This window comes from Astyanax mexicanus, chromosome 6, assembly GCF_023375975.1.
Source record: "Astyanax mexicanus isolate ESR-SI-001 chromosome 6, AstMex3_surface, whole genome shotgun sequence".
Lineage (NCBI taxonomy): Eukaryota > Metazoa > Chordata > Actinopteri > Characiformes > Acestrorhamphidae > Astyanax > Astyanax mexicanus.
The window spans coordinates 1,526,391-1,545,216 of NC_064413.1; the positions used below are offsets into that span (position 1 = coordinate 1,526,391).

The 18,826-nt window shown below is 38.9% G+C and overlaps 2 protein-coding genes across 6 annotated transcripts in view; one reads left to right on the plus strand and one right to left on the minus strand.

Moving 5' to 3' along the window:
• LOC125802329 (golgin subfamily A member 6-like protein 4) overlaps positions 1-18,826 on the plus strand; it is a 113,005-nt gene that overhangs the window by 33,783 nt on the left and 60,396 nt on the right. The gene's annotated exons all lie outside the window — the stretch shown is intronic.
• The window catches only part of ddr1 (discoidin domain receptor tyrosine kinase 1), a 51,785-nt gene that overhangs the window by 4,381 nt on the left and 28,578 nt on the right, over positions 1-18,826 (minus strand). Inside the window, exons 4-17 of one of the 2 annotated variants that reach the window (XM_022666995.2) lie at positions 17,870-18,098; positions 17,614-17,761; positions 17,396-17,498; positions 15,882-16,068; positions 12,404-12,653; positions 11,794-11,940; positions 8,388-8,551; positions 7,594-7,795; positions 5,082-5,195; positions 3,950-4,245; positions 3,033-3,160; positions 2,444-2,641; positions 598-862; positions 347-496 (exon numbers count right to left, since the gene is read on the minus strand). In XM_022666995.2, coding sequence (XP_022522716.1) covers positions 347-496; positions 598-862; positions 2,444-2,641; positions 3,033-3,160; positions 3,950-4,245; positions 5,082-5,195; positions 7,594-7,795; positions 8,388-8,551; positions 11,794-11,940; positions 12,404-12,653; positions 15,882-16,068; positions 17,396-17,498; positions 17,614-17,761; positions 17,870-18,098 — 2,581 coding nt within the window. The remainder of the gene's footprint in view (positions 1-346; positions 497-597; positions 863-2,443; positions 2,642-3,032; positions 3,161-3,949; positions 4,246-5,081; positions 5,196-7,593; positions 7,796-8,387; positions 8,552-11,793; positions 11,941-12,403; positions 12,654-15,881; positions 16,069-17,395; positions 17,499-17,613; positions 17,762-17,869; positions 18,099-18,826) is intronic. The other variant, XM_022666996.2, reaches the window with a different exon arrangement.

Here is an 18,826-nt window from a genome sequence, read left to right on the forward strand (position 1 = left end):
ACATGTAAAGTTGAAGCGCTGTTATCAGAGCTAAAGCCAGTATTTTATTACTAGAACTGTGCAATACATGACTGTTAAAAGAAATTGTGACATAAAGTTTATCAACTGGTTTCAAAGAAACTATCTGACTCATACTATTCCCATTATACTACTCCCATTATACTACTCCCATTATCTGATTACCCAAGATAAAATTAAAAATATATATAATTTCTGCAGTTATTATTAGTATAATTATAGTTATTATACTTAGTAATTAAACTTATTAGTATAGTCCTAGTATAATTATTCTAAAGTGCATTTAAACACACTCAGTGTGTGTGAGAGTGTGTCTGTGTGTGTGTACCTGTCTTCCGTGGTCTCTGAAGAACTCTCCTGCATTATCAATGACCTGCTCATCAGTCATGTGACTGTAGGGCTGCTCCTGACACACACTCAGCATCTCCCACAGCGTCACACCAAACGCCCACACATCACTCGCTGTGGTGAACTTCCCCTACACACACACACATCACAAATCATCACAATACATCATCAAAAGCAATGAGATGAGATTACGCTGTACTGTATGTGCACACACACACACACACTTCTCACCATGAGAATACACTCCCAGGCCATCCAGCGAATGGGCAGCACAGCTCGGCCCTGGATGCGGTAATAATCTCCGGCGTAGAGGTTCCGGCTCATTCCGAAATCTGCGATTTTAATATGCCTCTCCCCCATGCGGTCCTCACCGTCCCCCCGCTCGCCCCCCACCAGACAGTTCCGCGTGGCAAGATCACGATGAACGAAGTTCAGAGACGCCAGAAACTTCATCCCAGACGCGATCTGACTCGCCATGGAGATCAGAGCCGGGTAACTGAGAAACACAAACACACAACCTATTAACACTAATACACACAATATACAACACACACACAACCTATTAACACTAATACACACAACATACAACACACACAACATCTTAACACTAATACACACAATATACAACAACAACACACAACATCTTAATACTAATACACACAACATACAACACACACACAACCTATTAACACTAATACACACAATATACAACACACACACAACCTATTAATACTAATACACACAATATACAACACACACACAACCTATTAACACTAATACACACAATATACAACACACACACAACCTATTAATACTAATACACACAACATACAACACACACACAACATCTTAATATTAATACACACAACATACAACAACAACACACAACATCTTAATACTAATACACACAATATACAACACACACACAACCTATTAACACTAATACACACAATATACAACACACACACAACCTATTAACACTAATACACACAACATACAACACACACACAACATCTTAATATTAATACACACAACATACAACAACAACACACAACATCTTAATACTAATACACACAATATACAACACACACACAACCTATTAACACTAATACACACAACATACAACACACACAACATCTTAACACTAATACACACAATATACAACAACAACACACAACATCTTAATACTAATACACACAACATACAACACACACACAACCTATTAACACTAATACACACAATATACAACACACACACAACCTATTAATACTAATACACACAATATACAACACACACACAACCTATTAACACTAATACACACAATATACAACACACACACAACCTATTAATACTAATACACACAACATACAACACACACACAACATCTTAATATTAATACACACAACATACAACAACAACACACAACATCTTAATACTAATACACACAATATACAACACACACACAACCTATTAACACTAATACACACAATATACAACACACACACAACCTATTAACACTAATACACACAACATACAACACACACAACATCTTAACCCTAATACACACAATATACAACAACAACACACATCATCTTAATACTAATACACACAACATACAACACACACACAACCTATTAATACTAATACACACAATATACAACAACCTCTATTATACACACAATATACAACAACACACACTCTTAATACTAATACACACAATAATTTATTCACAGAATGATTGATGAATGAATGAATGAATGAATGAATGAATTTGTCCCAAAACTTTTGTCCATATTGTGTAGCAACAAACATGGTCATGGGCATTATGCAAAGGTTTTTTTTACCATATAACATTTTAAATATAATGGGTTAAATATGATACATTTTATTTTTACCCCATTCAATTTGATTGTGGATATAGAGAGAAATAATACTCTATATTAACAGTTTTCATGTCTTTTCTATTATATGTACCTGATGGTAGGTGTGTTGTGCAGGGGTCCAGTCTTGTCTATTATGTGTAGGTCGTGTGAGTGTGTGTGTGAGTGATTGTGTGTGTGTGTGTGTGTGTGTGTACCTGATGGTGGGTGTGTTGTGCAGGGGTCCAGTCTTGTCCAGCAGGACTCTCTGGGAGAGATACTGGTTGAGATCTCCGCTCTCCATGTATTCAGTCACCATACACAGCGGATCACTGCTCACACACACTCCCAGAAGACGGATTATGTTGGGATCTTTCAGACGAGACAGAATTTTCACCTCCTTCAGGAAGTCATTCCTGTGAGACAAGAGACATGGGAGTATTAATAATAATAATAATTATAGTAATAAAAATAATAAAATACTAAAAAACCTATACATGGTTTTATTGCACCTCTTGTTCCACACTCCTCATGTTTAAGGTTGTGATGTAATTAAAGATGGGTCATTTTTACAGCAAACAGAATCAACTGGTGTTAAATTACTACAGTAAACAAATATCAAATTAATGTCACCTAAAATTCGACACATACACTATGGCTCAGCGTCTCAGACATGGATTGGGTCTAGTCTTGGTCTATATTGTTTTACTAAATGACACTTTAATGTAATTTAACATGAGAAAACATGGTAATACATGAAAGCAATCAATTAAACAGGATTTATCTGAATTTACTGGGATTATTAACCTGGCATTTTTAGAAGCATCAGGTCGCAGGATTTTCACCGCCACCAGCAGGGGACGCCCTTTCCTCACGTTAAAAGGAAACTCCAGGTTCGGCAGGTCCTGAGGGTTTTCAATCTCACAGAGGTGAACCTTAGAGGAGATTAAGAGCAGAGTGAGATTAAGAGATATGTGTGATGGGTTCACAAGCTTACTATCTTAATCAGCATAAAGTATATATATATTTAATGTTAAACAATGTTTAGAACCATTGATTCTAATTTGCACTCGATTCCTGAACTGATTCACTCCATGAATTGACTCTAAACGTAACCTATCGCGTTCCTTAACCTCTTCTCTCAGACAGCTCAGAGTTCACCAAGGTCACTATTCCATAAACATATTATGAAATTAACATCACATTGTTGATATATTTTTGTATTATTATTAATAAATAACAAAAAAAATTTGATCCATGTTAAATCCACTATTATTCTATTAATTTCTAATGTTTTATATTTTTCCTGAGGTATGTTTTTTTATCGGTATTAAGATATTTAGGTAGGTATTGTATCGAAAATCTATATTTTTTTATGCAGCGCCCTCACAGGTTCAAATATGCTATAGGTGAGGTTGATGTGTTTGTGTACTTTGGTACGTGGACACATCACAATATGCAAATTAATTAATCAATTAATCAATAATACCGCCTCCCTGCTGACATCCAACCCTCTGCGTCTCACCGCTATCAGAGTCACAATGCTGCTGCTGCAGCTCAGCCATTCAGCTCTCCCTCCTTTCCCCACCCCTAAACCCATACATCACCCAGTGCCACTCCCAAACAACCCCTTCTACTTTTTAGTCTTTTTCAAATTTGAGCTGAGGGTGGAGTCAGCTAAAATCAGGAAGTTTAGAGTGTGTGTGGAATTAAAAGCATATCACCTCTCCGAACTGGCCCTCTCCGAGTTTCTCCTTAAAGATGAGCCGTTCCCGTGGCAACTCCGGAAGGGGCGGGCAGTCTGTGGGCGTGGCCGACAGGGCGGGGACAGCATAGGTGTTGTTACCGCTCACACCCTGCAGGCTGATGATGTCAGCTTCAGCATAATGAGGCACACTGGCCCCACCCCCTGAGGCTTCTGCATAATGAGCTCCTGAGAGGAGAGGGGGCGGGGCTCCAGGATAAGGGGGCGGACCTTCCTGCACAGGCAGGGCTTTATCGTCCAAATCTAGAGCACATGCTGCAGAGAAATAAGAGAAATATAAAATCTGAACTGAGCAGATTTCAGTTTAAACTGACTGTACTGTAAATATTAATGACTTTATATAAAATGACATCATAGATCACAATCATGCACTTAATCACAGTGATTAGATAATGTACATGCAGATGAAGGAAACAGCTGAGTTTATTAATACATATAAATATAAATATAATTAGTGTAATGTATATTAACCTCTAAAAAGCCTTGGCCACTTTATTAGAAACACCCTACTTTGTACAACCAATCACTGGCCACTTTATTAGAAACACCTTCATCAGTGTACTTCCACTGACTATGGCCACTTTATTAGAAACACCTACCCTGGCCACTTTATTAGAAATACCTACCTCATTGTACTTCCAGTTACTGGCCACTTTATCAGAAACACTTACACTTACACTTTATTAGAAACACCCTACTTTGTACAACCAATCACTGGCCACTTTATTAGAAACACCTACATTATTGTACTTCCACTCATTGGCCACTTTATTAGAAACACCTCCACTAGCCACTTTATTAGAAACATCTACACTGGTAACTTTATTAGAAACACCTTCCTCAGTGTACTTCCACTGACTGTGGCCACTTTATTGGAAACACTTACACTGGCCACTTTATTAGAAACACCTACTCCATTGTACTTTCACTGTCTGTGGCCACTTTATTAGAAACACCTACTTCACTGTACTTTCACTCACTGTGGCCACTTTATTAGAAACGTCTGCGAGATGTTCTGTTAAAGTGGTATAATTCTAGTCTGTCTGTTGTTGAGTTACCATTGGGGGCAAATAAATGCCCCCCGCTCTTACCCTGGGGCAGATTTTGGGGCTTTTCTGTCTCTCTGCAGCTGTTTGACAGTCTGTTGGGGTCATGCCTCAGGCCAGACAGGAGAAGGTGATAGGCTGGATTGTTTAACAGCAAGGCTGGTCACACACACACACACACACACACACACACACACACACGGTACAACAACACAGTAACACACAACACAGGACACAATGCAGTGCAACATAAAAACAAAGCAACACATCACAACACATTACAACACAGCACAACACAGCACAACACAAAACACACACACACACAAACAGGGCAATGGTTAGGGTGTGTGTAGTCGGGGTCAGAGGTCACAGGTCACAGTTACAGATGAGATGCAGGAGAGGGCAGGCAGGGTTATCATACTGCAGGCAGTTAATCAGTAATCATCCGCGTGTGGAACGAGTGAACACAGGTTAACTCAGAGTGAGAGAGAGCAAACAGGAAGTGTGATTCTGTGTGAAAATAGACGTCTGCACGTATTCATGTTGTGAAAATGTAAATGTAAAAGCAACCATGACCAACTGTTATATATGATATATATAATACATATAAGAAATAAACTTATATATATTGATTAATTTAGCTTTATTAATTTAGTTTTATTAATTTAGCTTTATTAGCTTAATAATACACTAACATCCCACATCTTGTAATGGGACAAGATGTAATAGTGTGTCCCATGACTTTTTCCATCATTACCATCCACTACACTGTCCACTGTGTGTGGTAGGGAAGGGCGATATGGCTCTAAGATAATATCATGATATTTCATGGTAGTTTTGTGATAACACTAAATTACACAAATTATTTCAAGAATAAACTACTGCAACAAAACGAAAATTTTATTTTATTATTGCATACTATACAATATGATATGGCACACCCCTAACTGAGATATTAAAATATACAGTAATTTCATCAAGGATGATCCATAAATTCATGATACTAATAATATTAATAATGCACTCCAAATATCTCCATATATACAGGATTAAAGTAAAGTAAATGATAAATGATACTGTACAGATATAATCTGTCTCTAGTAAATATATAATGGGAAATGAGAACATTTATTGTAATATTTGAGTTTCAGTAGAGAATGAGTATTATTCCAATTTTACGGAGTAATTTTCAGAAATCCCACTGAATCAAATCATTGTGTGTTCTCATTCTGTTCTCTCTTTCTCTGTGTGTGTGTGTGTGTGTGTGTATGTGTGTGTGTAGACAGTGTGTCTTTGTGTCTGGGCAGTGGAGTATCTTTAAGTATTTTTTCGTATGCTGCTTTGGCAGCGTTATTCATTCTGTCTGTCTGTCTGTCTGTCTATCTGTGGCTCGGTCTCTCCTGCACACTGTGCTAAAACACACACAGAGTTTAGTTCATCTAAAACTAAGATAAGATAACAGATCTTATAGAAAGTGAATGTGAAGTATTAGGTTACTTGGCACTGTGCGTGATTTCTCTACGCCTCTGAATCAGATTCTAACACTAGACCTCTATGAGTGTTATGAGTGATCAGACTAATCAAAACTGAATGTTTTTTGATGGTAGTTTTTTAAAATATTAAATAATTGTACATTTAAAGGCAAACTGTTTTACAAACATGTACAATTCTACCTGGATTTGTATTGCCACACTTTATTCTTGAATTCATTTTCACAGTCTGGACACTAGGGGTCTCCAAATACCAAAAAAGAAGTTGCAGCTCTTTTCTCTAGGTTTATTCCACACATAAATAAAGTAATAAACATTGTAAACAGCCACAGTTTCTAAACCAGAATTTATTTTAAAAAAAATATATTATTTAACAGCTTTTTAATTTTTTTTTACCATTTTCCCAGATCCTCCGTAGAGCTACAAAACTTACTACACTTAAGACAAAAAGTATTGGGACTCCTGCTCATGCATTATTCTTCTGAAATCAAGGTTATTCAAAATTAGTTTATTTTGCTTTTGTCAAAGTAACTGTTTCTACTTTCCAGTAAATAGGCTTTCTACTAGAATCTGAGGTGCTGCTGAGAGACATGTTTATTATCTGCTCAAGAGAGTTCAATTCTATTGGCAGTACTTTTTTCCAGGGGTATTTGAATATGTCAGCAATGGGTGCAATTTAAAGCACCTGCATGCATTTATTACAAGGGGAGACCACAAACATTAGCATGTATTGTGTTTAATTGAGGGGATATCTTGGAAAAAGGAAGAAATCTCATCAGTTGACTTGTTGCAGTGGGGTTATCCTGTTACAGTACCATGCTGGAGTTTAGTGAGCTCTTTAGCTCCACCCACTCTTTCACTAACGGCTGTAAAGTGAGACTGCATGGCTATGAGCTTGATTTTATACACCTGTGGCAATGGGATTGAATTATACACCTGAATTCATGATTAAGGGTGTGTCCCAATACTTTTGTCCATGTAATGTATAACTATAGAAAGTGGGCTACAGTATGTGTGTGTGTGGAAGTGTGTATGTGTGTGTGTGTGTGTGTGTGTGCGTATCTTACCTGTGCTATCGCGCTGCTCTCGCGGCCGCAGCACAGTGCTGGGCTCCTGGTACTCTGCGTCTCGGTCTCTGTCGTCGGGGAAGGTGTGTATGCGCTGATAGCGGCTGGAGTAGGTGTGTGTGTTGGTGTTATTGATCACCACGTTATCAGAGGGAACCGAGAGGTGAACCCGGAGCTCATCACTGGAGAGGCTGCCCTGGGCCTACACACACACACACACACACACACGCATTTTTTACGGCAAAAATATTAATACTGAGGTATATTTATGATTAGAATTGCACGACTGAAGTAAATGTATGACTAAAATTGCACTGCTGAGGTACGTTTATGATTAGAATGGGACTACTGTGCTACATTTATGGCAATTTTTTATACTGAGATAAATGTATGACTAAAATTGCACTACTGAGGTACATGTATGGCCAAAATTTAAATACTGAGGTAGATATATAACTAAAGTTGCACTACTAAGGTAAATATATGACTAACATTGCACTACTGAGCTACATTTATGGCCAAAATGTATATACTGAGGTAAGTTTATGATTAGAATGACACTACTGAGGTAAATGTATGACTAAAATTGCACTGCTGGGGTACATTTATGATTAGATACTTAGTAAATGTACTGTGATTTGTTTAATAACTATTTTTAAACTCCAGTTTTTATAGGAAAGAAAAGACAAAAATACATGTAGACTATCTGATTTATTGAATCGTTAAGAAATGTTTTATTCAGTTTTTGGCCAAAGTTTTTTTTATTGTGGTGCATCAGTAGAGCTAAACTTCACCTTGTTTAGCAGCTTCTTCCAGTACTGCCTCCACAGAATGACCACTATAACCGCCAGCAGCAGCAGAATAATCCCCACCAGACAGCCAATCAGGATGGCAGTGTTGCTGCTGTCATCTTTAGCAACAGGTCCTGCTTTTGGGGTGACGGCAGCAAAATCATCACCTGAAAAAGAAGAAAATATGTGAAGAATACTTTCAGTATTCATTTAAAATTTAGTGATCATACTGTATAACATGATTCTGCACAACAGCAATGACTTATTTAATAAAATCCTTTATAAATGCACGTATATTTATATGTTAAGGACCAATGATATGGAATTTTACGTGCTAAAGCAAAACTACCATTTCTAATTTTTCCTATTTTCTCCCCAATTTACACGGGCAATTACCCAACCCACTCATTAGGTCTCCCCCTATCACTAGTGATGCCCCAACACACCAGGAGGGTGAAGACTAACACATGCTTCCTCTGATACATGTGAAGTCAGACACCGCTTCTTTTCCAGCTGCTGCTGATGCAGCATTACGGAGCAGCATCACAGCGCTAACACTGATACATCTGATACATCAGCTCACAGATGCCCTGTGCTGCAGACATCACCCTAGGAGTGATGTGGGGAGAGAGCGCCATCTACTGTACCCACCCGGAGGGAGCAGGGCCAATTTTGCTCCCTCTGAGCGCCGGCAGATTGATGGTAAAGCTGCATGAATGGGGGTTCGAACCTGCGACCTCCCGCTCATAGTGGCAGCGCTTTAGACCGCTGGACCACTTGGTCCTTCTTGCCAACTTACCAATTCTTTTTTTTTATTTTTAGAATAAACTTTGTTTTTAAGGGAGGTTTTTGCATCGTTAAAGTTCATACAGGTTGTCATACACTGACCTTTTAAACCCTAGACACTAAAGTGAACATCATGTATACTACTGTAGGGCCTCAGGAAGTGATCAAAATGACAATAATAATGAAGTTTGGGCGAATATATAGAGTTTAAAGGTTTTCTGAGAGAGTTTAGTGCAACATCACTGCTCTGATTGGCTGGAAATGCTTCTGCTTATGCTTATGTTTATTCATCAGCAGAGCAGAGGCTTGCTTTCAAGCAAACATTTTGATTGGCTGAGTTTAACAATAAACAAATCAAATGATGAATAGGATCCCGGAGCATTAACAGAAAGTCATAATAAAAGTTTCTGAACATTTAAAAGAACCTAGCCTCATCATGATCATATTTCATGGTTATATCTAGGAAGCAATCAGATCTAAAGTGTTTATTTTTATTATTTTTTCCATAATAATTTAATCAAAGTGTTGCGACCTCTCTTTCATCTGCCCTGATGGTCTGATTGGTCCTGACACTCTCAGTGTCCAGTAAACACCATGCTCTGAGAGAAAGAGAGAACGTGAGGGTCTGTGAGGATATATGTTTTGCAGAGCAGATGTTCAGGAGATGTATAAAGCTTTGATCAGAGTAAATTAAAGTGGATTGAATGACAGAGTGATCTGAGCAAACTGAGAGAGAGAGAGAGAGAGAGAGAGCTGAGGGTTTATAGGGGTACATTCACAAAAGCATGAAGAGAATGTAATTAGAATTAGAGTTTATGAGCCGAGCTGGAAAAACGCTAACTCAAAAAAACAACACTTTAATAATCACCCACACAAACAACATCAAAACAACACACACACACACTACAAACACACACACACACATACAGAGTTGTGTTGAGTTGTACAGGGCTGCTATTGTGTGGTGAGGGCTTTTTCAGGCGAAAACATAAAAGCAGAGCGACACTAAAGCCCACAGCTCCACCACAACCATCCCAACATGACCCCAAATATACTATTATCTCTCTCTCTCTCTCTCCCTTTCTCTCACTCTATCTCTATCCTTCACTCTATCTCTATCTATCTCTCTCAGTGTCTATTTCTCTGTTCTCTCTCTCTCTCTTTCTCTCTCTTTCTCTCTCTCACACACATGCACACACAAATAGAAAAAATAAAAATTGCAGATGAGAGCATGATGAGAGGCGTAAGAAAGGAGATGTAAATAAAGAGAAATAAAGAGAAATGTAGAGAATATGTAAAGAGAGAGCTGTTAATAGATATGTAGAAAGAAAGAAGTAGTGAGAAACAAACAGAGAGAGAGAGACAGAAAGGAAATCTAAAAAGAGATAAAGAGATGTGAAATAAGAGGAAAAAAATAGCAATCATGAGAGAAACAAAGAGAGAGACAGATTTACAAAAAGAGACAAAGAGATGTTAAGAGAGAGAGAGAGCGACGTGTAAAGAAAGAGAGACAAAAATGTAAAGAGAGAAACAGAGACAGATTAAAGAGAGATAGATAAAAGGTAAGTGTAAAAACAGAGAGATAAATAGCAAGAGAGGGAGAGAGAGAGAGAACAGAAGCAGACGTGCTGAAGTTTTAAAGATAAGGATTATTATGTTTGGTCTGAATCCTCCAGCCAAAAAACACCTCACTGATCCCCAACAACAGCAGCAGCAGCATCTGAATGCAGATCTAACCTCCCTCAGCCCTGAAGGTCATTCAGCTGAAGAAAAGTCTCTAGACTAGTGGAGAACACCTGAATATATAGTGAATATATTCACCTTCAAAAAACTAAAAATTCCCACCGGCAGAAGCCCACCCCTCAGGGCAGCTGGAGGCTTCCCATCTTAAAGGAATTCACCGGAAGAGATTTCTCAGTCTTTGAACTGGAAAATCCCACTCTGCAGTTCAGACAGGACGTCTACAGCACATCCAGAGACGGAAACTTAGAAAGGAAAAGCGACTTTGCTACTAGCCTAGGTGTGTTAATCAGGCTAGCAGTCTTATTATTTAATACTCCAGGGATTTATGCCCTTCTACACATTTATTGGCAAGAAGAGACAATAAACGGCAGGTTTAAGTTCATTTTTACGCTCTACTTCACATTAACTAAATGAAATAAAGCATTCAGCATAAATTCTAACAAACACTTCTAATAAACTATCTGTCTATTTTCCACCTGAAAGATACGAGCTGTACAGGTCTAGGATATTAACATTAGCTAAGCTAACTTAGCTAACTACCGTATTTTTCAGACTATAAGCTGCACTTAAAATCCTTTAATTTTCCCAAAAATCGTCAGAGCTCCTTATAATCCGCTGCTCCTTATGTATGAATTCTACCAGTCAGGTATTAAGGAGCAGTAAAGACACTCCACTGAAGTACAGAGTTATACAGGAGTTTCAGTTTAGTTCTCCAGCACTGAGACTGGAGCAGTATTAGCATTAGCCGCTAACCACAGCGCTAAGCACTAGCTCCTTTGCCGTTCAGAGGTGAGTATTATCAGCCTGTAGCTTGCTGCTAACCCCGACTAGCACTGCTGGAGATAATAATTAAATAAATATAGCCATAACTAGCGCTTACCCAAGCTCTGGCCTGTGGAGTTGGAGGTGCTGGGAGAGAAGGATGATGGTGGAGAGGAGGAGGAGGTGAAGAAACGGGAGCGAGGAGTAGAGGAGGGAGGAGGAGGAGGAGCTCCAGAGGGAAACACTGAAGAACCTTCAAACGGCTCTGAAAAAAAATATATAGATATTTGTAGAGATTGAATGAAAACTCTTGAAAAAATAAAGAAAACACTTCAGTTTCTGAATCAGTTTCTCTGATTTTGCTATTTATAGGTTTATGTTTGAGTAAAATGAACATTGTTGTTTTATTCTATAAACTACAGACAACATTTCTCCCAAATTCCAAATAATGCAAAGAAAACAAGTTCATATTCATAAAGTTTTAAGAGTTCAGAAATAATCAATATTTGGTGGAATAATCCTGGTTGGTTTTTAATCACAGTTTTTTTTTCATGCATCTTGGCATCATGTTCTCCTCCTCCACCAGTCTTACACACTGCTTTTGGATAACTTTATGCTGCTTTACTCCTGGTGTAAAAATTCAAGCAGTTCAGTTTGGTGGTTTGATGGTTTGTGATCATCCATCTTCCTCTTGATTATATTCCAGAGGTTTTTTTAAATGTGTGTACCAGAGTTGAAGCTGATCTCGCTGATGAGCAGCCAGCGATCTGCGAAGGCGAAGTGACAGCGGAGGATCTGTGCGGGACGTCCCCCCAGGGGCAGGTCCACAGAGCGGGATGAGGGGTCCTTCAGGTCCTCCAGAGGGACGCGGAGCTTCAGCGCTGGTTCTGTCCAGTGATCCAGCAGACTGGCCTTAAACTCACACACCACCTCTGAGAACACGCGCACACCCTGAGTGTGCCTGTTATTACTGTGCACCTGAAACACACACACACACACACACACACACACACAGTCATGTAAGGACATAATGAATCTGAACAAACAGCACTAAGAAATAAACAGTAAACATGTTTATAGACCAGACATTTACTTTCATTATTATATTTTTATAATGTTAAACTAGGCCTGTTGCGATAATTACTTTACCGATTTATCGTACAATATTTTTAACTGCAACCGATAATTTTTGCTGATGTCAATAATAGCCATCGGGTTTACTAGTTTACTAGCTAGTTTTCTAGTTTTTATTTTGGAAGCCCAATGTCTGCTCTTAATAATAAAAAGTTAGTTTTAGTGTAAAATGCTGTAATAGTATTATTATGCTAATATTTTATTACTGTGGAACATTGTCTTAAAGCTCCTTTGGAAGAGCAGAAGCAGAAAAAATAATTTGTCAATTTGTCACTTTAAATTGTCAATATTATCGTTTATCGCAATACTTTTAGGACAATATATCGTCCTGAAAATGTTGTTATCGTGACAGGCCTATGTTAAACTAATTTGTCTTTAATACAGTAATAATACTGTAATGACAAATGTACTATAGTTCTAGAGTGGCGCTAAGTGTTTGATCATCCGTCTTTCACCCTCCCTCTATCTCTCTTTCTTTCTCTTTATCTCTCCCTCTTTCTCTTTGCATCCCTCAGTGTGATGCTAACCAGTGTAAATGAAACAGAAATAGCAGTAAGCATTCTCCTCCAAGCGTGTTGAGCCCCAGCAGTTAGAAAAGGAAGAGTTTGGTGCTTCATGTGATTCAGAGGAAGCTAATGCTAGCTTTCATGCTAGCACTTGTAGCATCATGTAAACATTACTAGACTGGGGAGAAAACTGGAAAAATCTTTTATCTTTGTTTAAATTTCTGGAATAAAAAGCTGCTTTCCTTTACATTGGCCTTAATCTCAAGTGTAAACGAAAAGAAAACTGATCTAAACTCTGAGAGAAACAGCGGCAGGAGAGAGAACAGAGAGAACACAGGTTAGATTAAGAAGTGACGACAGTCGGCTCAGACAAATGAAACCAGATGCTCTATCCTCACGAGAAAAAGAGAGAGAGAGAGAGAGAGAGAGGGAGAGAAAGAAAAAGAGAGTGCACGAGACAGGAAAAAGAGGGCATTGTGGAAAATCAGTGTGACAGGTTAGTGATTAGCCTGACACGTAAGGTCAACATGTAAGTGCTTGTGCACACACACACACACACACACACAGACGATCATTTGAAAACAAACACCTGAAACAACCACAACCTGTCAGGAGGTTAAAGAGTAACAGATTTTTATCTTTAGTTGATGGTAAACTCTGCAGAGTGGAACCAGGTATGAGCACAACTACACTACATACATTTATATAACAACAAACACATATGTTATAATGCACTAATATGTCATAATGTACCTTTATGCAATAATACAATAATTTCATAATGTACCTATATGTAATAATGCAATAAATTCATAATGTAGCTATTTGCAATAATGCAGAAATTTTATAATGTAGCTATATGCAATAATTCAGGAATTTCATAATGTTACTAAATGCAATAATGCAGAAATTGTATAATGTACTTATATGTAATAATGCAATAACTTCATAAAGTATCTATAAGCAATAATGCAGAAATTCCATAATGTACATATATGCAATAATGCTAAAATATTTCAGAATGTACCCATAAGCAATAATGCAGGAATTTCATAATGTATATATCTGTAATAATGCAATAATTTCATAATGTATCTATATGCAATAATGCTAAAATATTTCATGATGTACATATATGCAATTATGCAGGAATTTCATAATATATCTATATGTAATCTTTTCATAATTTAGATAGACGCAATAATTTAATAATGTATCTATATTTAATAGTGCAAAAAAATCCTAATGTACCTATAAGTACATGAAATTCTTGCATTAATGCATGTATGTAATGCACTAATGTAATAATGTACCCACATGTCATTCTGCATCCATATGTAATAATGCAACAATAAAGTACCTTGCATACAACCATGCGAACACACACACACACACACACACACACACACACACACACACACACACACACACACACACACACAGGTCTAGGTCTAAGAGGTGATTCCTGCCACTTCCTCTGGGGTGAGCAGAGAGACTGTAAAGCTGTTGGAGTTGTAAGAAGTTGTTGTAAGAAGTTACAGCAGGAAGTTGGAGAAGTGTATTGAGGGGGGGGGGGGGGGGGGATAATACATATGGAAAAAGAAGGAGCCGCTGGGGGATTGGGGGGGGGGGGGGGTACAGGCAGTGAGAGCAGGGGTTATAAATAATTTTCAGGGAAAAAGCAGAATCTCCTGCTTTGTTAGGATCTCATCCAAAACCCTGCGGTCATACAGAATATTCCTCGAAGCAGAGACCACCGCAGTAAACAACACACACACACACACACAACAAAGACAGGAGGGGCGGGGAGGTGGAGGGGGGTATGGAGAGAGGAGGAGTGTGAGGATGGTGTGATGAGAATAAGACAGCAGGAGGAATAAAGGGAAGGCAGAGTCAGAGACAGTTCTTCTGCTCTATACATGCAAAAGATTTGGCTAATTAAAGCTAATCTAAGTAAATGAAAGTTTATTAAAAAAAGATTTTATTTTAAAGTCAAACAAGCGATGGGTGTCTGATGATAATCTACACAGATTTTTCTTCTAAAAACTGTTTATTTGGGTGAGTAAAGTGGTTCCGTTTATTTATACAGTAAGCTTAGATTCCCCAATTTCTCCATCACTAAGGCTGGAGCATTAGCATTAGCGGGTAACCACTAGCGGATAGCGGCTAATGCTGCCTGATAGTGCTACACTGATGACCCTGAGTGCTGGGTGATATTAGCTAGCGGTTCGTACCACGTAGCTTGTGTTAACACAGTAAACACGCAGACTACCGTCTGATGTACTCACCTCTCAATGAAAAAAAAAAGGGCTAGCGCTTAGCAGGGTTAGCGACTAATGCTAATGCTGCTCCAGCAGTGCTAGCCGAGGTTAGGAGCAGGCTCCAGGCCGATAATACTCAACTCTAAACAAGGAAATATTGGTTTATGGCTAATGCTAACACTGCTCCATCTTTAACCAACTATATTATGAATTTAGCCAGCTGTAAAAATGAAATTAAATGCTATATTTCCTGGAATAAAGGTTGGAACTCACACCTTCACACACACCCATGAGTGAAAGCTTACCTGCATGACATGGAAGATGCGCGTTTTCTCAAAGTGGAACTCGATGTCGACAGTAGGTTGGCCCAAAGCTTCGCGGCTCCAGCCCACGTAATCGTATCCGGGCCACACCCTCAGCTCCTTACTCTCCATGAAATCATCCCCACCCAGAACTCCATCACACAGCTGACCCAGACCTCCAAACAGCGTCCTGCAGGAAAATTGAGATGACAAATTGAAAACCTCTGGAATAAAATCAAGAGCAAGATGGATGATCACAAGCCATCAAACCACCAAACTGAACTGCTTGATTTTTTGCACCAGGAGTAAAGCAGCATAAAGTTATCCAAAAGCAGTGTGTAAGACTGGTGGAGGAGAACTTCCGGGAGACTTGGAAAGTCTGCTATCGAATACAATCTAGATATGCTAAAATCATATTTGGGTTAGCAGTCTGAACATAGCCTAATACTGGTAAAACATGAACAGTGTATTTTAATGCATTAGAACTCGATCAGCAATAACTAAATATAGCTGGATTTTTTTCAATTGTGCTTTGTTAACTGCTATAATGGAATAATTCAAAAATAATAAATTACTGGGATCAAATCAGGAGCCCGAAAAACTTGGGATTGGGACTCATTTAACCAGGAGAAATACAGAATGTACAGACAGTTCCTATACACACATCATCCAGCAGGTTACACACACACACACACTAACACACACACACTAACACACACACTTGCACAGCTGTAGCGGTCACGTCTGGTCGCAGTCAAATATCCTCAGCTCTGCTAATGCAAACATCTCTGCCTCATTAAAAACACATCTGTGAGTGCTTACACACAACAAGCACCAGCTCACACACACACACACACACACACACACAGCACGAGCCCTGCTCAAGACAATGGAGAAAGAAAGTGCATTTAAACACCTGAGACAGATAAATAAATAATCACAGTTACAGTGATGGTGTTCAATAAAGAGCTATAACAGCGACTTTACACATTCAAAACGTAGCTTTTAGAGCCATTTAAATGGTTTATCATTGTGCCTAAATATTCATAGCAACCTCCATATTTGAGTACCACTATCTATGTTCTATTAATATAAATGTAATTACTGAATATACATCAGAAAACAGGTATATTTTAGCTGTAAAATGAACGCACTAATTTTGATAAATCAATCACAGAAAAAAGTAAAAAAATTTTAAAAATTAACGCTAACTAATTTCCTCCCTTAAAGTGGCAAAGTGCTGTTATTTTTTTCATATATTTTTTCATCTATACTAAAAACAAAAAAGAACGTCCATATTTTATTATTTTATTAGGACTATGTTATTTTATTTGGAAATATAGTCTAAATAATCAAAATTCTAGTTTATTGTTACAGAGCAACATATATTAGCTATTAATGTAAAAAAAAGTAGCTTAAAATCTCTTGAAAATATTGCGTAATGTGTGATCATCATTTATGAATTCTTTGCAAGCTTTAAACACACACACACTCACACACGGGTGAGGGTAGCTTACCCTGCTTCAATACTGCCATCATAGATGGAGTCGTTGAGGTAAATAGGGGAGCCAGACAGGTGCATCACATGACCCATGGGTGCAGCGTAGGCCTTCAGTCCATCTGAGACACACACACACACACACACACACACACACACACATTAAAGTATTAAATAAATTAATCTCAGAACCATAAGATACTTTACTTAAATATGTGAAGAATTTGATAAACTCACCGTTCCACACGCAGCCATAGAGCTCGACCCTCAGACACACACTCATCACACGGTCGGCCAGCGGGTAGAAACGGACCATGCGGGCGATGATGGGGGGACCCAGGTCTTTCAGAACCACATCATACGTGTTTTCATTACCAGAGATCACCTGAACAAAAAAATCACACACACACACACACAGCAGAAATGAGTCCAATACAGCCAGTTGATTTCCTGCTCAAAAGACTATAACTATCAAAAGAGTATTTCCCCTGACCTCCTGACCCCAGCGGTCCTTCCAGGTGATCCACTGGCGTCCGTCTCGAGAGTAGCGCAGCCTGTAGCTCCGGGCGAACTCTCGGCCGTGCCCGTCAGCGTGCCGCCCCTGCGTGCCCACCAGAGACAGGAAGTGCAGTTTGTGCAGATTCACCTGCAGGAACTCAGAACCGCTGGGAAACACAGCGCCCGCCGGACACCACGCGCCGTCTCCCTCACCTGTACTCAACCTGAGAGAGAGAGAGAGAGAGAGAGACAGAGAGAGAGACAGAGAGAGAGGGAGACAGAGAGATAGAGACAGAGAGAGACAGAGAGAGAGACAGAGAGAGAGAGAGAGAGCTGGCATTACATGATGTCAAAATACAGCTCTGGAAAAAAAAGACCACTTAAAAATGATGTTTTTCTTCGATTTTACCAAATTGGAAAGCTCAGCATTGAACATAATCAAAAAGAAGATCAACAGGATGATCACAAGCCATAAAATCAAACTGAATTGCTTGAATTTTTGCACCAGGAGTAAAGCAGCATAAAGTTATCCAAAAGCAGTGTGTAAGACTGGTGGAGGAGAACATGATGCCAAGATGCATGAAAAAAAAACTGTGATTAAAAACCAACCAACCAATGTTAGTCACAGAGACATGACCAGCATGTCAGCCAAGGACACACACCCACACCTCTCTTAACGTAATGAGGGGGTAGAGGACTGTCTGTCTGTCTGAGTGTCTCTCTGTCTGTGTGTGTGTGTGTGTGTGTTTTGGCCTGTGTTCTGCACAGAGTCTGAGTCCCGGCTGGACAGACAGTGCAGTAATGTCATTACCTAATGCGCTATATCAGGATACACTCCATTACTGACATCTCCAGTAATCTAATAGTGTCTCTTCATGTGATTTACTGAGTGTGCAGCACGCCCCCCCCCCCCCCCCACACACACACACACACAAACAAAAAACACACACAC